Here is a 21,417-nt window from a genome sequence, read left to right as displayed (position 1 = left end):
CAAAATCTGCAGAACATCATTTTCTTTCAAAACTTTTGATGCAGTTTGATGTCTATTCTTGAGGACAGAGTTTCCTCGTGGGACCCTTTTCTGTGATCTTTTCTAATCTTGGCATGTTTGCTTTAACATCAACCCAACTGGAAATATCTCAAAGCTAAGTTGGTGGACGGTGAAAAATGTCTGCGACATGCTACACAGTTGGTGGGGGCCTGGAATAGATAGTGGTGTGACAGAGTGTGCAATCTGTAAGCAAACCATCAAAGTCCCCATACAGGAAAAACCTGATGGAAAGGCTACAAGGAAATTGATTTGCAGTCTGGAGGCGGGGATCGCAGCGAACAAGCATGCAGATCCATTTGGAGGCGAGGCTATTAAAAACACCCTTGCTGTGCGACTGATGTATCAAACCCAATGAGCTTCAAAACACGAGGTGGAGCACACACGCCCATCCATGACTGCTTCTGTAAGAAAGACAGACTTCCAAGCAAACGGACCGAGGAACGCTGCCCGTTTAGCTTTGGTGTAAAGTCGTTTTTCTCACTTGACTCTTTTACGGTAAGAAAAAAAGTGTTATTTTATTTATAGCAGTAGCTCAAATAACATTTAAAAAGAAAAACACACAGTTGTATCCCTTAAAATGTATTTATTTATACTTGATCAGAATGTGTCAACTCTAACTAGTGGACCATAACTATCTTCTGGGCATCAACCACATGCTAATTAGTTATGCAAATAAAGCCTTTCATGACTTACCATCCCAAATATAAACATGTGGAACTTGATCATCTTTTCTGAGAGTGTGTGCTTTGGGAAAACTAAGATCAAGCCTTTGGCAAAGAACATTCCAGATGGGTTTAGGGTGAGTCCTAGGTTACCATCACTAATATGCATCTGCTGCACATGAAAAGGAACCTATTGGAAGCAATATGTCACATAAGTCAAAGTTATCCCCAAATTAGGCAGTTTGCATATTCAAATTATTGCCCAGTGATGCACTCCAATATCTCAAAGGTGTACCCCATCTCTCACTCAATGACCGTTGGGGACGGCCACCTGCTCTGAAGTGACCCAATGGGTATGGACAACGGATGGATGTATTCAGATGAAAAATTCCAACTTAATTGAGAATCTGTTAGACAACGAGAAACCTTTTAGTTTATATAGTTGCAAATAAATTCAGGAATAAATTAAGAGGCTCACTATGGTGGGAGATGTAAGATGCTGTGGGCCTGTTTCTCTTCAAAATGTCCTGGGAACCCTGTTCGACTGCATGGCACTCCTTCATATTTCAGCACATTTTAAATAAAAGTCTGATGGCTGCTGACAGAAAACTGAAAATGGGTGGCCATCTGGGGTTTTAGCAGAAACATATGGCCACAGAAAGTGTTCACCAGGCACAAAAAACAGCTTTCTTCCATAGCCAGTCCAGTTCACAGGGTCTACATCCTATAGAAAAACCTGAGATCCAAAGAGAAGAGAGTTTAAGATCTGTACGTTCTATCCATGTGAAATGTTCAAGGTGAACGTAAAGTACTGTCCTACTGGCAAAAAAGTTGAGAAATGGCCAAAATGAACAACAGAAAACCAAGGTGTTCATGGCAGTAAAGAAAAGTCTGCTCCTATGTCAATAGATGTTAAAAGCAAACAGTACAGTTTTTCTCGCTGTTGCACATAATGCTCTACAGCAGTGTCTGAGAAATTACAATGGTTGCTTGTTAACGTAACCGAGACTCTCAAGGTCTCTTTCTTTTTGCTAAAAACAGTTAGGATCCTCAGCTGATACTGAGAAATAAATTGTACTGGACATTGTCGTGAAAAATAGACTGTGCAGTAAAAGGATTTTCATTCTCCGGGGAATTTATTCAACATGCTGGAACACCTTCACAAAGACACATTTATCTGTTATCTGGACAGACATGATCTGTTAAGCTCAGGGTGAAGTCAACTTTCCAGAAATCACAACCTTTGCATTCACCATAAAATATAAAATAATAAAATCTCTATTAATACATGGTAAATGTTTGTACAAAGAACGAAGGGGTATCCAGGGGAAGGAAGAAAAGAAGGGCCATTAATGCAGGGGAGGTGGGAAATAATGTAAGGAAGAGAGGTAGAACAAAGACGCAAGGGTAGAAGAAAGGTATAGAATGAAGGGGGTAGAATGCAAGAAAGGAGAAAAGGACACAAAGAAGGAATAAGGGGATAAATGAAGGAGAGGAAAAGAAGAAAGTAAGGATATAAGGGTACGAAAAAGAGAGGGTACATAGAAGAAACAAGGCATGCCACAAGGGGAAGGAGGTGACGCAAGGAATAATTAGGAAGGAAGGAAGAAAGACAAGGGAGAAAGAAAGAACAGGGGTAGGATGCAATAAAGGAAAGGAGAAGGACACAAGGAAATAGGAGAGAAAGATGCAAGGCAAGGACAGAAATATGATATGTTGTTGCCTTCCTTTTTGGAAGGTAAAAAGAAAGGCAACAGAAAGAGTTAAGAAGGACCAAACTAAGGGAGGGAGGACAAGAAATGAAGAGGATTTAACAATGTCCACTGTCGATTCTTTTTTTTTAATTAAACCCCAGTGAAACAATTCCTCAGCATGAAGCTCCCCTTTACAGTTGTATTCACACCCATCTCATTCTTTTTCTCATAAAGGTTAAGTAGTCTCAAATTAGGTTTCTCCATAAAGTTTTTCTCTAGAAGACATCTGGCTTTTCCATGTGTGAAGGAAGACGTTCTTCCCTGTGTTCAGTGAGAATGGTTGTCCAACATCTTCCAGTTTGTGACAGGCTTGATGCTTGGTTGTACTTGAGCTGTTCCTGAAAAATATTCTAACCACATATTTTATCTGTAGAGGTTCAGCAGGGGGCAGGTAAGACTTGGTGTTTGGAGTAACAGCACCATCTGCTGGTCTTTTTGTTTGGTACTGCACTGTCTGTTCTGTGGCTTTTCAGTTTTTTCTCCATGTCTCAGTGGATTAATGATGGATGATTCAAACTTTGTATATATTTTAAGGATTTCATGTGTAAATTCTTAAAATTTATGTAAATAATTAACACTTACAGTGCTTATGTTTCTTCTTTAAAATTTCTTCAACTCAAGTTTTCCCTACTGCAGGTTCTGGACCAAGTATTGACTTATGATGACCCAGTCTTGTCATCAGAGCTCAGAGTTGATCAGGTTTGTTGGATGCTTTTGGTTAATCTGCTTTTGACAACACATTGTCTGAATTGTTGTGATCCTGGAAATATAGCTTTCACATTTTGTTGTGCAAAATGGTGCTCCACCATGCCGTAAAATACTCCTGGAAGACATTTACATCTCACTCTTTATTAATAGAAGTGCTTGAGAAGAAGAAAAAGTACAACTCAGCGGAAGATGGAAAAACTTTTCAGCTGTAGAAATTTTGCACATCTTTCTTTCAACACTATTTTGTCCAAATGTATTAAAACAGGTTTTTCAGTCTATCAAATATTTCTCCTGTGTATTTGAGATTTTTTTAAAGAAAAATATTTAGATTTGAAAATGTCTTGACAAAGGAGACCTCATTAGTGTTTTTTGCTATTTTCTTACGCATGTGCTCCAGTGAAATTGAGCTTGTTTTGACACTGTATTCTGGTCACAGATAGCATGCTAATGTGGCTCAACTCTCAAAATCCAGCTAAGCTAAAGCTAGTTTAAAAAACAAACCAAAAAAAAAAAAAAACACAGGCAGGAAGCCATAGAGACTTGGTGAGAAAATGAAACAAGTTGACCGCTGTCATGGTGGCGATTTTCCTTTTTTACATTTTCAACCGGTTGGTACATTTACTTTCAGGTGTCCTCAGGACGTTTTTAGAACTTATTCGTTTAAAACTGAGAGCTTCGAAACCTTCACATTGATTGGGAATAGTTCGCAGGTGTCAAACTCCAGTCCTCAAGGGCCAGTGTTATTAGAACTTTTAGATGCGTCTCTGCTGTACGACTCCTGAATAGAATAATTAGGTCATTAGCAAGGTTCTGGAGAACTGATCTACACAAAAAGGAGGTAATTAAGCCATTTCATTCCAGTGTTTTGTACCTGTGGCACATCTAAAAACTGCAGGACAGCGGCCCTTGAGGACTGGAGTTTGACACCCCTGGAATAGTTGTACTGGTGTTCTGAGTCAGAAAACTTTTCATCAAGAGTTCTTGAGAAACCTGATGTCATCTGCATAAAGTGTAACCTTGGCTCCAAACTGCTTTGAAATGACTTATTTTTCATCCCGTTTGACTTCAGCTCCTGCTTGGTGGGATGTGTGGGTGAGGCCAGTTCCTGGACTGGAAGTAGCCTCTGAGTCCTTCCAGGTCTATGGCAGGGAAGTAGGCTCCGATGCGTTTTCTCAGCCACCATTTGCCCTGTGCTGCGCTGGCGCTGCCCGGCTGAGAGAATTTGTACCTGAAGTGTTCTCCTCGAATCCATCTGACAAAGTAGAAGCATAGAACGGTCACCGATCTAATTATGTTTTTGATTTCCGCTGTGGAGCAAACAGGTAATGTTCCCTTTTCCCAAAAATTGTTTCCAATACGATAATAACTGTTGGAGTAATTATATTTTAGAGTATTTTATTCTCTTCTAGAATTGTGCCGTTGCAGTTTCTCTGTTACCTTAGTTCTGATTTGTCCTTTGAATAGACTTTTAATCATTTTTGTGGTTGAGGAATTGCTTGTAAGGACAATTATTCCCTCTGGTTTTGTATGTTGGAGAGCTGGAAGGAGTTTTGCTCTTACTCTTTTACCTTCAGATAATTCTGTTGCACAACCATGCCACCAAGGTGTTTTTTGTTTTTGCAACTGGAACCAGCTGATTAGAATCTCAAAAGATCAAATAACAGCTGAACTTTGACCCCAAATCCAAGATAAAGATTTAAATAGGAGCTGCAAAAGCAAATGAGGTTTATTAACAATAACTGCAAACAACATTTAAATTATTATTTCCTTTTTAATTTAAATTTGTATTATATATACAATTTGTTATTTGTTCCACCAGGGGGAGCCCTAAGACAAAAAGTGCTCTGCTCAGCAGAGATAGCTCGATTTACAAGTGAATTCTGAAAGCAAAGCTGGTGATGCTCATGTGTGTTTACCTGGGGGGGCCTCTGCCTTGGAAGGGGTTGTGGTCGAGTAGCGAGAGGACAGTGCTGTCGTTGGCCAGCAGGCGTCCAGCTATGTGGATGACCCACTCGCTCTGCTCATAGGTCTGCGCAAACACAATGTTATTCCAGACTTGGCACAGAAAAGTAACTTCTATTGAAAGGTAGAAGTTATCGCACCTGGAAGGCAGCGAACCACATGAGCCAGTCCAGCCGGTAGTGGTAGGGCGATATGAGGCAGGGCCGTCGGTACACGTCTCCTGGCTTACACCTGAACTGGTACTCCTCCCAAACCGCCTCAGGGTCTTTGGGATCTGGGCTCAGAGTTCCCTGGAAGATCACCTCAGTCCGTTCTTTGGTGATGCTTCCCAGAGGATAGAGAAACAAAAAGGTTAAATGAGATGAAGATGGGTTTCACTTTAAATAAAGTATGCCCCTTTCCTAAGAGTTTAGCAGCACCAAATTACATTAAAGACATGTTGTTGTAGCAACCTTCCAGGCCACACAGGTCTCCTGGTTTTAGTCCACTCTGCATCACCACAACCAGAACCAAACATTATGTTTCTACGCTCCACTAATCTGGAGCAAATGTCTAGAAAACTTCAAAACTCCCAAAACACCAAGATCATTTAAATCAAGGCCAAAAACCCACCTGGTTAGAGTTGCCTTTGATTCATAACTGGAACACTGATCAATATATTTGATGTATACTTGCTTGATACTGGCATTTCACAAACTAATGTTTATTTCTTGTTTCATGATTGGTAACTGTATAATATTTTTATGGTATAACGAACTTTAAACTGCCTTGTTGCTAAAATGTTCTATACAAATAAACTTGGCCTGTCTTCAAATTGGAGTGTTCATGTTTGGTCATGTAATGAAATCCTCCAAACTGTACCTTCCAAAAGCCCCGTAGGTGTTGACGATACGCAACGGGTCGAAGGAAGTGTTCATCACCTGCCGTGGACTCAACAGGTTCATCACCACTGGCACGCTCAGGACGCCAATGAGAACACCCAAAGAAATGTTCACCACCCGCCGTATCAGCATGCCTAACACACACACAGAGGGTGTGTGTTAACACAGCATCTCAAGGGTGTCTTGTGGGAATGAAAGTCCAACAATGGAAAACAGGCACATTTATCATTGCTGGGTCTGAATCTTGATGGCCTGGCAGAATGTTACAGTGACACAAAGCAGTGGTCAAGTTTATGTCGGTTCTTTCCCACTCCTGCATGTTCAACTCCTCTGTATAATCCACAGAAACTGTTTTTATTCCTACAAAATCCCACTCTGGCTCTGTTTGAGTTATTAAAACAAGTTCCCACCTACAGCAATAAGCTCATTTTAAACTGAATAAAGTAAAAACAGTAAATCTGCAATAAGTCTAGTTATAGAAGAGTGGGGGTTTTTTTACATTCATGACAGCCTGCTCTATTAAAAAAAATCCTTCAAATTTAAATAATTTTTCGTAGTGTTGATCCCTTTTACTTATTTCTACTGTATTTTACTGTAGTTCTCTTTCCACCATGGCCAAACACACTGCCTTTTCTGGCATCTATTGGATATTATACAAAATAATAATTAAAAAAAGAAGTCTAAAGACACCTTTTGTGGGTTTGGGGGCTTGTCCGGTCACTTTCCTCTTCTGGATCTCCAGCACCGCTTCCTTAGCTCTGGAGCCGCAGCGAAACAGAAAGCTTAGCGATGCGTCGTCGAAGCAGGCCCAACTAGGAACAATGGTCAGCCAGTTGAGGAAACTCAGGTTCCCACTGATGATCAAGACTACCTGCAGGCCAGGAAGGGGTGATAGAGGAAACAAAAGCCACAGAACAGAGTGGGTACAATGTACAGTTAAACAAATAACAACAACAAAAACACACACTGAATGTGTGTTACCTGAAAGAGAATCTGGATGGCTCCGTTCACCATGCACATCTGCCGGCCCAGGAAGGTGAAGAAGGGAGCAATGAGCTCAATGAAGTGGTTGGACAGTGTCTCGAAGCGGTGGAACCACCACGGAGAGCGGTGCATGTAGTAGGACATGGGGTTTGGCACTGGCTGGGTCTGGAGACACATTTCAATTCAATACACTTAGGCTCAATCATACTTTATCTCAGAGTGAAATTAAATATTGTTGTGACTGTTACTGTATGACAGTCTTATGTCTCAAGCAAACAACAGGAACTCGCTTCATTGTATCCTTCAACTATCTGTCACAAAACAAGTTGGGCGAGAAAATATTGGCCGTTTTTTTTTTAAATCTCAGATTTACTCACCTTACAAGAAATAAACGCACAAACTAATGCTTGAGATTAGTCCCAACTGTGCTAAATGGTAATGAAATATGCTAGAGACAGTTTACAATGTTGACTGATCATTTTAACCTCAAGTACAGAGAAATTCTATTTTGCTGCTCACACAGTGTAACGTCGCCTCTGGTCCTAATGTGAATAAACTATGATCATTCACAGGAAAACTGCTTAGGTCTCCATTAAAACAATGGTAAGCTAGAATCTGGTCTTGTAAAGGACCAAAGGAGAGAACCTAATTTATGTTGTCCAAAGATATTTAGAGATATTTACAAGGCAATCAGACATGTCTCTGTAAGATGTACTTAGCTAATTATTAAAAAAAAAAAAGAAATGATACTGGCAGGTCAGAGCTCTACGAAAATTGGTCATGGTGACTCTGCATGATCAAAAGAACGTTTACAGCCAACATGTTCAATCTGTGAGGAGTACTGACGCTAAGGATGGAAGATTTCACTACTTTGCTTTGGCGCTCATCTGAGAGTGAGTCAGGGGAGTCATTTCTGCACCACACCTCGAGGAGAACTTTTCCGAGACTAAATAAAGATGGAACCTTATTTAAATGAAGGCGGCTGCACCTTCACCCAGGCAAACACTCAGAGGTTTCTCAGTGTTTGTCCATGCAAAATGTGCTTTGGCTGAACAGGCAAACAGACACGGGTTAGGTCAGGAAAAATAAACATAGCACAAATATAGAAGGAAAGGGAAAAAAAAAAGATTATGCAGCTGTCAAACAGATCAATACTTTTATTGTATTAATGCAAGAAAATTTTGGATTATTTAACAGGTGGGGGACCTAAATCTCCACCTGGTGCGTTAATGACAACCCACCCTGAATGAACAAAGTACTAACTGTCCTGCAATTCATCGCCACGGTAACCCCTGAGAGTTGGGACAGGAGGAAACCTGCAGTCCCACTGCAGGTCTGAAAGGGAGCAGTGTGCCAAAGGGGTTAACGCGGCGTCAGCTGGCGCCATGGCCTTCCGGTCTTAGAATGTGTGTGTGTGTGTGTGTAAATCAACATTAGCACTCAGGGTGTCGAAAGCTGAAATTGGACCAGGGAAACTGACCCAGCAAGGCATAAAATTCACAAAGCAACGAGACCGTTCAAAAGTTTTTCTGCTACGCGACAGATATAAAAGATTCATTTTGTTTCACTCAGAAGGAACCAGTGAAGCTGTCCATCATGAGTTCTGACCGTGTTGCTTTGAATACAATTTAAAGTTTTAGAAAGCTACACTCATCCGTTGACTTCTGGCCTAAAAATGCGCAGTCCCCAGAGAGTTGAATTGCAAAACATTTGTGCATTATAGTACATCAAAACTTGCAAAACAAACAAGCATGGGTGTTTTAACTGAGATACATTTAATCTAATTAACATGTTCAATAAAGCAACAATCTTTCATAATGATACAACTGATATCATGCCTTTGGCCTTGTGTGTATTTTCTCCAGTCATGTGTTCAATCATTACACAAGGCACTCTTCCTCCATCTGAGACCAGGATGGTGTGGACAGATCATGACTGAGCAGAAATGTGAGCAGCCTGGGTGTGACTAAAAGCCCAGGAAACTATTTTATGACTTTTTATTCACTTTAGAAAATATTTTAAAACACAAAATGAAACAAAATAAGATTACAAAAAAATACTGATTGAATTATTTTAATAACTAAAAGCATGCATTCAAATCTCATCGCCATATTATATAAACTGCTGTGCAATGACTTAGTGGAATAAATAAAGAGTCACCTCATAGTGGTAGTCCATGCAGGTCAGGTCTCTCCAGCACTGGTCTCCTCTGATTTTAATGAGGCCCTGAACAAAGAGAGAAACCAATCACTGAACTCAATATGAAAAACAACTGGACATCATTCTAAAGTCACAGCTGGAAGCTTGAATACGAAATAAAAACTAATATTACATGGGCTTTATTCAAATTAAACGCTGAACGTCTTTTCACACCTGATAGTCTGGTAGACTCTGTTTGACTGTGGACCAAAATTGTTACATTATCATTTTGTGTGTTTTGCTTTCACACTGCCTCTGTCAAACGAAGCAAACCCTTTGAAAAACCTGTTCACCTCCTCATCTGTGGTGGCGCTACTTTAAGAACCACAGATGGAAATGACACAAAAAGAAGACACTGATCACAACTTGCTTCTTTACGTAATATAGTGGCGTGGCGTCAGATTTTAGCTTTTATAGGATTTCCCTTTTGTTTTTAGCAAAAGACCATGAGCCATTTCTCCCGCTAGTATTAGACTCTATCATTGGATTTGGTAGCATTCACCCAGAATGCCCTGTGCTATAGTTTGCTTCCTGCTTTTGGAAGGGTTCCTGGTCCTCTTGGCTTTCGTACCGCATCAGATTTCACTTTTACTAAACTGAAAACTAGGTTTTTAGGCAGACCAGAGGTTTTTTTCCTAAGCAAAGAAAATTATCCAAAAATGTCAGAGATGAGCTCATTGTCAAAAACAAGGAAAAAGACACTAAAAGATGGCAAATGCCTTAAATCTTCCAAGATATAACAGTGACTGCACCACCTGGGAGGAGAACACAGACTCCATTAACAACTGCCACCATATTCCCAAGGACACAGGTGGTAAAAACCCTTGACTGATTGCAAAAAACACTTGACCACAGGAAATACTAAGGTTTCAGTTTCCACAGTTAGGATTTCATGGTTGAGCTCCATGACAAACACCACTACTCACCCAAAAGAGCAGTTCCAATATACCAAAACATGTGACTTTATACGTTCCCACCAAATGAAAGTGCTGTCACCACAGATATGTGAATTGTAGTCACATAAGTAGGAAGAGACATAACTACCACCACAAGACATATCATCGCTCTGACAGTACAATCTTCAATGGGACAGAGTCTCATCAGATCTCATCTAATATCTGCAAAACACCCGATCCCAGTTTCCGAGACTCGCACTATATGAACAAATTAGGGATTCATAAAGGCATCTTCACTTGTGTGGCTGTTTTCCATTCAAACAGCTTAGGGAATAACATCTTATCCAAAACACGAGACCGCCGATATTGACACATCAGCTGGTCATGTGGCTGGGCACGGAACGCACAGTAAGGCGCCCGCTAACCTGTTTGATTGAATTTAGGAAAAAGCAGAACGTCTCTCTCTGATTAGGAGCTTGGCTGTGGAGGTGGTGAGGTCCAATATCATGCTGTTTATCCTCTTCAGTCATGAGACCCAGACATTTCACCAGTTACAACGGGACTGAAAAAAATGGAGCACCAGGTAGAGAGATAGCTGGACCTAAGCCTACACAACTATCCTCTAATAGTAGAATACTATTGGACTTCTCTCTGAAAACACCAGGGACACATGGTTAGCATGTTAGCATAGCATAACACTAACATTATTTTCTTCAGAAGCGACACAAAAGTTCACCTGAGTTTATGGGAAGATGGATAAAGCTCAACACCGGGCGATGTTGGCAGGAAGCCCGTTAAGAGGCTAAAAGACTTAGAGATGTCACTAATGGAATAATCTCATCTGTCAGCATGTGACACCAATAGGGCACCATGGCAGGAGTTTTTAGAATTGGACCACCTTCCAAAGAAACATTTAGTCTTGTCTTCAATACAATAACAGGCCTTTAAATAAACCGCATGATGCGATGGAAACTGCTCCATTTACACTGAGTAATTGGCAAAGGTTTCAACCTCAACCAACATGACGCTGTTAATTTGTAATAAAGCTACTAACATGAGCCTGGCTTCACTGTAATCAAAGATTCTCAATTGGATTTAGGGGTGTAACTCACCTTTACGCTGTCCTGTGCAGCTCAAGGCTGTTTTGGTTGATCGCCAATCAACCAAAATGAAGGAATTAGGGGACGATCAATCAGTAAACCTCTAATGGCTAACAGAGTAAAGGCAAGGCGACTACATACAAATTCACACAATACCTTTCAAATTTTTGTATTTTTTTAATGTTTTGATTGCTTTTTGTTCCTATTCACAAACACTAAATGTTTTGTGTAACTCTGTCAGGGAAACAGCCTTGAGTTACAATGAAGCTTTGGGTTGCAACACTACATTTTCGAGGTACAGTATATATTTAATCAAGATTTTTCATAATCAGCAGGGATTTTTATTTTTTTAAAAATCATCTAGTAGCCTTTCAGTAGATTAGTGATTTGTTCGATTAAACATTTGCATCCATCTATTAAAACACCAACTATCGACTCTAAATGGGACAAATACTGTATCTGGATCAGCCAGCTGTATTGAAAGCAAAGCTAAGCATGTCTTAGGTCTTTAAAATCTAAAAACGGAGAAGAAAAATGGAAATGTGTAAAACGTAGAGCCTGACGTGTCGCAATCCAGCGTCAGTCTGAGAACATACCAAACATATTTGGAGAATTACTCAGTAAGCCATTTTGCTATACTTTTGCTACCATCCCAGCCTGCTGCTGATGCAACAAGCTGTTTCACTCCAGAGCTGCAGATACTTTGTTGCAGACACTTTCTTTGCAGTCTGAACAGTTTCAAGGCAAAACCCCATAGATATTATTGAGTACATCGCCACCAGAACGGTGTTAAAATATGACGTGACTTCAGTAGGGTTAGGCTGGAAGAGAACCTTAAATATACCGATGAGTTTACATGTGAAGTAGATTGTGTGTTTCAGCGAAGTGGAGGTGTGTTAAGTTTTCTCCATGCTCCTGCTGGGAGGAGTCCCACTCGGCTGGTGGCGACGACTTATCAAATAAACCCCAGCTCTGTGCTCTATAAATCCCCGTGAAATCTGACAAAAGAGGCGCTGTGTTGTTGAGTCGATCACATATTTGGCTTCGCTTTACCAAACACCTGCAGAGTGCTAGAGCAGGACAGCGGTTCCGAAGTATCGCTTTAAAATTAGGACAAACACCAGAATGATTCCATCTGCTCAATGTTTGCATGAACTTTTTACATCTTACAAACACAAACTTTAGCGATTTTTATTGGAGTTCCACGCGATCGATCAATTTGAAGGACCGAATAGTTGTGATTTTGACTCACAGCTCCCACCATGATGCGAACGATGAGCCACCTGAAGGTCCAGATGCAGACGAGAGAGGGGGGACAGCTGCTGGGAACCTGGGACAGAGTCCACAGTGGACACAGGAAGACGGCCAGGAAGCCCGTCTCCAACAGCTGGCTCTCCCAACCTGCACAGACAAGCACATTTATACAGTAAAACAGACGATGCTGCCCAGGCCTGGTTGTGATGTCACTTTTTTTTTATGCAGGCAGTGCAGAAATTTACCACAGTGATATTTATTTTTACACTGAAGTCTTGTTTTTTTTTTTTTTTTTAATACTTAGGACAGAAAGCAGAGCTACCGAGGCAAACATGCTCGTGTTTGTGTTATTTCTTTGGTTCAGCTGCACCACAGACTCAGTGGCCTGTAGTTTACACTCCTGTCTGATAAGTTCTCAGGACTGTTAACTCTCTGCTGAAGAGGAGTATTTTTCCATTGAGAATTGAACACAACTGTTGAATTGTTGCCTTTGTTTTTGCTACAAAATACTAGCATGAACCCGTTCTACCATGGAGAGACACGGTTAACTGAAACACACGTAGCCTTAGCAAGTATATTCTCCTCAGTTTAGCATTAAATCAGCTGTTTGTAAGAAATTTGCAAGAAATTAGGTGCAAGATTTTTACGAAATAAAAAAAAGAAGGAAAGAAAAAAAAAAGCTGAACGACACTACAAATTTAATGAAACAAGGAAATAATTATTGAATAAGATCTGTTTCCAATAGCAGTTAGCTTACAAAAACATAATGATTTAGCCCCTATACTCACAAGGCGATTTTTGTTCATTTAAAAATATATATATTTATTTTTCCCTCTATAATCATTTGGTTTGTTTAACTTTTCTTTCCATCGTTTTCAATTTTTTGAAATCCAACGTTTTACAAGCATTTTAAGTGATGGATTTTGTATCTTCTAAACACCTTCGCACTAAAAATATCCACATTTTAAAACCTGCTATTACATCAGACATCAAGTCCTTTTTTCTGGCTCCATAAGGGGAAGAGAACTTTAAAGTTATGCAGTACAGTACATGAAATAAATCTCTGTTTTTTTGTTGTTGTTTTTTTTTTTTTTTGCAATAAATAATATAATAATTTAAAACGGAAACAAGTGGATTGCTATTTAAAGAGTTAAACTTCTAAAAGGGGACTGAATATTTGGTAGGTTTGAGAAAATATGAAGCAGTTTAAGAGATACATGAAAAAAGGCAGAACAAGTATTATTAAAGTATCAGTATTTAAAAGGAAGGTTTTTTTTAGGTATGCACATTTTTGCCGTTATGTTATTTAGATGGCGGCAAATCTGAGACAAGAAGGTCAAAATTATATCAGGACCTTCCTTCTCATGCTTCCGATCCACATCTTCTTTTGGAGAAGGAAAAACAAAGGAAGCCCTGGTCGAGCTAGTATGACGTTCACTTACCAAAGGAGTACCTAGAAAGAAAAAAATACAGACAAGAATATAAGAATTTGATCTCACTTTTGAAAAATGCGTAAAAATTTAACACGTGTTGAAATAACCAAATGTATTTTTATTGTTCCTATTGAGGCCATGGCATGATGAATACACAGTTAGCCAATGAGGTTTACATTGACAAAACACCTTACATCATCAAAACTGCTGTTTCTATTAGTGTAATTCTGTTTGTGTCCTTACTTCCTCCTACACATACATATGTTCTACACCTGATTAGATGAGCCACAACTGTAGCATCAGGAGGAGGAACTGGACCGCACTTAGTTGGATGTCATCTGCAGTTTTGCCACTAGATGGCACTAAATCATATCCCATTTTAAATGGTAGATGAAGTAAACCATAAACCTCAACAAAGCAGGCTTCTAAAACAAATCAAAGACATTTAATTAAATAGATTACAAGAAGCAACCCTACACTTATCTGTAGACACAATCCTGCTGCCACCAGCGCAACGCTTACCCACTTTTGGCAGCAGTACTTCAATGTGGTTCAAGTCCAGCAGACTTAATCACCCCCCCGTCTTATTTACAGTCAAGTCTATTAGCTACATTCAGAGAAAAATATTTATTTTTTTAGCTAATAAAGGCTCCGCCGTGTGTGTGTATACACTCACCACAGCTGTCCCACGTTGACCAAGGAGTGGTAAAGCACCCACAGAGTCACCATGATCACCATATTGGACATCCCTGTCACCAGGACGAACCCTGACAACGCCATCCCAAGCAAGGCAATGCAGTCCAGGTTGGCGTCCATGCTGGTCCAGTCCAAGAACCAGAGGATGGAAGGTGTGTATGCCAGGGCTGACGTGCCGATCTTTCCTCCGACATAGCGCTTGACGCTGTTCAGGTAGTTCTTGCAAGGCATTAGCCCATTCTCTCCAATCAGCTGCTTGTTCTGGTTGTAGGCAACTGTAAAGGCCACAACTAGAATGAAAAAGAAAACTTTAGCATTAATGTTTTTTTGTGTGTAGAGTCAATATTTGCAGTGTTGACCCATCTCCAACCCAAGCACGTGTTCATGCTTTTTCACAATCAATCTATTCATTCAAGCTGGAGTTTCGTAATTTCACCTGTGGGGATGATATGACTGCACTAACATTAAGTTAGCTGATCGATTTTGTTCCAGAGCAGAAATGCTTTTTTATCTAAGCTAATACACATTAGATCTCTCTAAAAGCAATATTGACTGTCCTTAAGTACAATGACCCTGTAATATGTAGGCTACAATAGAAAACACTAATGTTGCTGCCAAAACTGTAACGTATGAATTAAGATAGACCATTAGCAACACAACCACAATAACAGTATGACAATGTTACAACCCGCACACATTAACTGCGGAGTAATCACGGTTCATAGTCAACACAGATGCTGACAGCTGTGATATTGAGGCCAGAATACAGTAGGCTTTAAAACTACAGCGCTCGTGGTTCTAATAGTTTGAAGAAGTTTATTGAGCAATTTTGGGTTGGAAAAGGAAGCAGGGAAACAGCGAACACGGTTCGGTTCTTCTGGAGAAGTCAGAGAAACTCACAGTAAATGAAAGCGACTGAGCGCAGCAGCACAATACGAGTGAGCCAGTAAGTTCCAGGTTGTAAGGACACAAACTGCTTCTTTTTCTCCGAGTCTCCATTGGTGGCAGTTCCGTCTGAGGAGTCGCCAGGGACTCTCTCCTTCTCCGTCCTCCTGCTGTCCACGCGCCTCTTCCTCACGGAGCTTTCTGTAGCTGCAGCGCTGGCCGCCATGTTTACGGAGCTCTCCGTCACGTGACAAAAACATATCCGGAAGTGAATAAAAAAGGTTTCTTTTTTCTGAAAAATATATGTAAAACAAGACAAATTTTATTATTATTATTATTATTATTATTATTATTATTATTAGTAGTAGTAGTAGTAGTAGTAGTAGTAGTAGTATAAATAAACAAATAAATAAATAACATTATCCTCAAAACTGTAAATATAATATAAATTATTTGGACAGGTAAACCATAAAAACAAAAATAATAATAAGACAATTAACAAAGACCTATGTAATGATAAAGCCAATAAAAAAAATACCTTAATATTTTAAATAAAGAAAAAAAGGAAACAATAAGAAATTTGTGAAATAAAAAAAAGAAAACTGATTTTGAAAAATACACAATCATTTATTCTTTTAAGTTGTGTGTTTATATGTCATTATTATAGCAGGATATACAGAGATCGTAGCAGATCTCAGGTAGCAGATCATTACAAAAGGTTGTTTTTAAAACATTTTTGAAGTACGCCGACTACTAAAAGTGTCACAAGTTATTTAGACAGGTTGTGTGTAAAATACAACTGTAAGTGTGATATTCAGTAATTATATTGCTAAATCTATATTTCATAATTATGTCAGTGCTATTCACTTATGGCTCCTTTGCTGCTGCAGTGCACCACAAAGAGTTTTGGTGGATAAAACTCCCGACTTGACAGTTTTCCAGCAGACAGCCATTGACACCTTCCTCAAGGAGAGTTAGCAACTAAGGTTCACTGCTAAAGAAGCTCATTATTTAGAGAGTTCTGTATCCAAAGCAAACAAGGTAAAGTTCAGAGGAAGAAAAAAGTGTGGCAGAAATGTTTTTATAATAATAATTACTATCACATATTTTACAAAATGTCTATTTGTACTTATTTAGAAAAATATTATTAGTGATATATAAGTCCTTATGCATGTTGTGTCTCGAAATCTAAAGGTCCAAACTTATTTTGAGGCACGTTTGGGCCTCTATAGAAAGACTTACATCTTCAGGCAAAGTAAATATTTAAGGTTAGAGAGAATAAGAGTCCAAGTTGACTGCAATTATTATTATTATTATTATTATTATTATTATTATTATTATTATTATTACTTAACAGTTTTCAAAATTGCAGACTTTCTAAACTTGGAATTCTGTGTCAGACGTTGTTTTTCCAATTAATTGGGGAAGGAGGTCCCCTTTTTTTTTCTTTTTTTTGTGCAAGCCAATAGCGGATGGAGGTGGAGAGATTGCAGCGTTTACTTTTCGATGAGCTTGTCAAAGTTGTCATACATTGGGGTAAATGTGAAGGGGGATGGCAGCCCCGTGCCAGATCTCTCCAGTGAGGGAACTTCATTTGTTTTCGTGGCGATCCAGTCAGAACCGCGCGCTTTTTCGCATTTGGAGAGCTTTCCGCGAACTTTGGAGACGCTAAAATAAGCCCAGTTGCAAACTATGGCTGAAACGCACAGCATACTTACTGAGGATCCGTGCAGTCCACAGAGCAGCGGCGGCTCTACGCCCCGGCACGAACCGGACCGGGAGGTCGGGAACTCTCCCGTCGTATCTGACGCGCTGGCGGTGGCGCGTCCGCTCACTGGAGCGGAGAGGTCCCCGGAGGACGAGCGGTTCCCCGCCTGCATCCGAGACGCGGTGTCGCAGGTGCTGAAAGGGTACGACTGGTCGCTGGTGCCCGTGCCGAGTCAGGGGGAGAGGAGTCTGAAGAGCAAACCGCACGTGAAGAGGCCGATGAACGCCTTCATGGTGTGGGCGCAGGCGGCGCGGAGGAAACTGGCGGACCAGTACCCGCACCTCCACAACGCGGAGCTGAGCAAGACGCTGGGCAAACTCTGGAGGTGAGTGGCTGATTTTATAGAGAGAGCAAAAACATAAGGAGGGTAAGATCGACAGTACAGCAAAACACAACAGACAAGAAGTGCCCAAAATGTCCACAGAAAGTTATTCTTGAAAATAGACGTAGATATGATGGAGATTTTTGGAATTTGAAAATTGAAAATTTGAAATTTTACATTGTAGGGTTGAGCCTAATGAGTGAGGCTCACTACTTGAAAAATGAGAAAAGTGAGATTAGAATTTTTGAAGTGAGGTTGTTTTAAAAAGATTATAGTCCGTTAATATCTAATTAAATTTAATTTATTACCTTCCTGGTTCCTTAATTTTTCATTAATTTAGATTAGTTAGACCAAGAGGCTGAAGCCAACAGGAAGACACAATCATGGAGATCCAAGACAGAAGTGGATATCTACCATCTAAAATAAAAAACATCTTTGCTGTTTTTGCAAATGCCATTTTATGGGCCTTTGAATTGTTGTGACATTTGTATTGAACTGTATTTTACACAGCAGCTGATCCATATTTAAATAAATAATGGTGTCCCTATTTAAAACATCACAATATGTCTGAGATAAAACTAAAGCAATGTTAAAAACAAAACCCGCTTCTTTCAATAGTCTGTTTTCCACATATTAAAAACCGATTACATATATGAGCACATGATTTCTGTGAGGTCATTCCATCAAAAGGTTGTGTGTCATTTATATCTTAATGTCAGAATTTAACTATAAGGTTTCAATCGAAAAATAACCCACATCTAATGTTTCAGTCTCTATTTTTAAGCTTTTTTAAGCTTAAAAATATGTTTTGCGGAAATAAAAGCACTATTACAAGTGAAAGACTCTATTTTCACACCAACCACTAAGGAGTGACAACACTCACTAACCATTATATGTGGAACATTTTACACTACTCACAAATTTTAATATTCTGCTCTTTTCGAGTCACAGTCTTTCAGTGTTTTTTTTAAAATATAAATCAAGGCAAAAGGATTAACCTGGAGTTAATTAGTAAGGCTACTGTGGTAGACTGGAGTCTATAGACATGCCGCTCATTGCCATCTTGTCAGGCTAACATTATCAGGTTATAATGTTAGCTTGATATCAGGCTATAATGTTAGCCTGATAAGATATATTGGTGTTGCTCCAAGATGTTTGTTTTAAGTTAGGAAACAATGCACTAACTTTATATCAAACCGCTAACTAGCAATGCATAGCAACAAGTGAGTTGGGGGTTGCGCAGGACTACTCAATGCTCTGTACAGATGAAAAACAAAAAAACAAAACATGAACACTTTGGAGTTTTTTCTTAGCACCTCGGTTAAAGGATTTAAACCATTCAAACGGTATGATGGGAAAATGTTCCAACTTTTAAATCACAAACAGTAATGCTAATACCCGTCTTTGCCTTTCCTAAATAAGAGATAATGCTTAGCCTGCTTTGAAGAGAGAATGCCTCTGTTCAGTCACTTCTTCCTGTCTTTTGTTTCAGACTTCTCTCTGAAACAGAAAGGCGGCCATTTGTTGAGGAGGCTGAAAAGCTGAGACTGCAACACAAGAGAGACTATCCAGACTACAAATACCAACCTCGAAGACGCAAAAGTGCTAAACCAGGCCAAGGGGACCAAAGACCACACCAGCCCCAGCAGGGCTTTTATAAGACGGAAGCTGGGTTGACCCGGCTAGGTGGTAAAGGAGAGGCACCCAAGAATTACAATCCAGACAGACCAGGTGACGAGATTACAAAATCTCAGCAATTGCAATCTTTTATGTAAAGTGAAAAAAACTGAATGTTTTTTGTCTGTTTGTCTTTAGGTCAACCTCATGGTCCTCCAACACCCCCGACAACCCCTAAAACTGAGCTGCATGCTGGGAACAAGCATGATGCCCATCGTCCTGTTGACAGTAGCACCGCTATCCATTCCAACCGAAACATCGACTTCAGCAACGTGGACATTTCAGAGCTTAGCACCGAGGTCATCGGCACCATGGATGGCTTTGATGTGCACGAGCTGGACCAGTACCTTCCCCCAAACAGCCACATCACAATTCTTCCAGCCCAGATGGAACCCGGCAGCCTGAATGGATCATACATCCCCCAAAGTGCCCAAGCTCACTCCAACAGCTCAGTCAACTGTATCCTCAAAACACCTGAAGGGACATCGGTGGAGGTACCACAGGAAGACACTGGCCAAAAACCTCAGATCAAAATGGAGCAGATGAGCCCGAGCCATTGCAGCTCGTCACCTTCCTCTTCTACTTCACCTCCTCCGCCCTCACACCAACCTCAGTACACCTCTCTTAGTTCCTCCACCTCTGTGTCTCCTCCTAACCCGCCGGACTACACTGACCTTCAGAACACCAGCCTCTTCGGCGCGTTTTCAGGTTACCCTGCCGGCCTGTACCAGTATCCGTACCTTCACTCATCTCGCAGGTCTTATGCCGCTCCGCTCATCAACAGCCTGGCCTTGGCGCCGCCTCCACGCAGTCCTCCCTCTGTCTGGGAGCAGCCCGTCTACGCGTCTCTCTCCAGGCCTTGACAGGGACTGAAGTCTGCCTTCAGACTCAACCGCAGCTCACAGACAGTAAACAAAATCACATCTGTTTTCCGTGATGTGAAAAACATCACGGCCCTTTGTTGTCATGCAGAAAAAATCTCAAGACTGACAAGAACTTAGAAATATGTTTGAAATTGGATGTCTTGAAAGGGTAAATTAATAAAATTCTCCAAACTCAAATTCATTTGGCATTCCATACCTTTGTAGTTAGCTGAACCTTAAAAAATCCTTATAATCAAGACATCTGCCACTACCCACTATGCACCAGGGTTCGGCATTGGCAATGTGATGATGTCATTCTAATAAATAATATCTGCCAAATGGAGGTAGCTCATAGTTATATAAATTTATCAATAGTCATAATCTGGCATATTTGATAAGAGTCAACTGGTTGAAATGGAGTTTAAAAGTAAAATACATACAAATAGGTGGTCCTAAGTACTGTACAATGTACAATGAAAATATCTCAGAAAATGTTGCTATGCCATTGCTTAAGTACATGGGTACCAAGCATGGAATCAGGACTGGTTCTTGCTAGACCAAGACTGCACTCTCAAAGACCAAGAGCAAGAGCAGGTCTTCTGAGACCAAGACTAAGACATAACAATCTAAGACTGAGCTCAAGACCAGGAAAAAACAGGCTGAGACCGGGCTCGAGCCATCTACCCCTGATGGACACCAACTTTGTTTGTGGGTTATAAAACTGAGACAGGAAGCAACAAAACAGCATAGTGTGGGTACAAAATGGGGATAACAAATGAAGAGTTTAACCCAGTCCAGGTAGCAGTAGTTTAGGACAGTTTCTTAAACGTACTTGAGCAAGTTGGGAACCTTTGATGACATGGCTGCCAATAATTCCTGCATCTCTAATAGTGAAACATTCAGTACAAGTTGACCTCTCTGCAGGTTTTTTTATTTTTATTTATTATAGGTATATTAAGTGCCCAGGTAATCCACCATGAATTTTTTGGACTCTAGAAAGAAACCGATGCAGAGGGAACTCAACCTGCCGTTGTGAAAACATTCAAACTCAAAGCAAGTTTGAATCAACAAGCTGCCTGGCGACAGTCCAACAAGAGTCTCTGTGAGCCTGCTGTAATCTCATCGTATATATATTTTTTAATCAAATGAATGTCTTGATATCTCTTGTCTTCTGTGCCTTGGTTATTGCTTACAAGTTTTCCAGTTTGCACGAAAAAAATCTGAGAATTTATTTTTTTGAAACTTGTACAATTTGTGAGATGATTTATCTAATGTGGGACCTCAGCTGAATAAAATGGTTCTGATTGATTGTA

At 40.2% G+C, this 21,417-nt stretch overlaps 2 protein-coding genes across 2 annotated transcripts; one reads left to right on the top strand and one right to left on the bottom strand.

Annotated features, from left to right (window-relative positions):
* Positions 1 to 1,839: 1,839 nt before the first annotated feature.
* lmf1 (lipase maturation factor 1) lies at positions 1,840 to 15,740 on the bottom strand. Its single transcript, XM_015008893.2, has 11 exons — positions 15,490 to 15,740; positions 14,570 to 14,879; positions 13,903 to 13,913; positions 12,459 to 12,607; positions 9,172 to 9,237; positions 7,009 to 7,176; positions 6,718 to 6,898; positions 6,008 to 6,161; positions 5,287 to 5,470; positions 5,101 to 5,213; positions 1,840 to 4,436 (listed from the first exon to the last, which is right to left on the bottom strand). Exons 1-11 carry the CDS (start codon positions 15,698 to 15,700, stop codon positions 4,250 to 4,252), a joined length of 1,734 nt encoding a protein of 577 aa, XP_014864379.2. The 5' UTR covers positions 15,701 to 15,740; the 3' UTR covers positions 1,840 to 4,249.
* Positions 15,741 to 16,831: 1,091 nt separating this feature from the next.
* Positions 16,832 to 21,417, top strand: sox8a (SRY-box transcription factor 8a). The gene is made up of 3 exons (XM_015008894.2): positions 16,832 to 17,567; positions 19,057 to 19,295; positions 19,380 to 21,417. The coding sequence occupies exons 1-3, from the start codon at positions 17,167 to 17,169 to the stop codon at positions 20,102 to 20,104; spliced, it is 1,365 nt and encodes a 454-aa protein (XP_014864380.2). The 5' UTR covers positions 16,832 to 17,166; the 3' UTR covers positions 20,105 to 21,417.

The sequence above is a fragment of the Poecilia mexicana genome, unplaced genomic scaffold (genome assembly GCF_051168715.1).
Source record: "Poecilia mexicana isolate PSO_F unplaced genomic scaffold, ASM5116871v1 scaffold_19, whole genome shotgun sequence".
NCBI lineage: Eukaryota > Metazoa > Chordata > Actinopteri > Cyprinodontiformes > Poeciliidae > Poecilia > Poecilia mexicana.
This window is presented reverse-complemented; position numbering and strand designations above follow the sequence as displayed.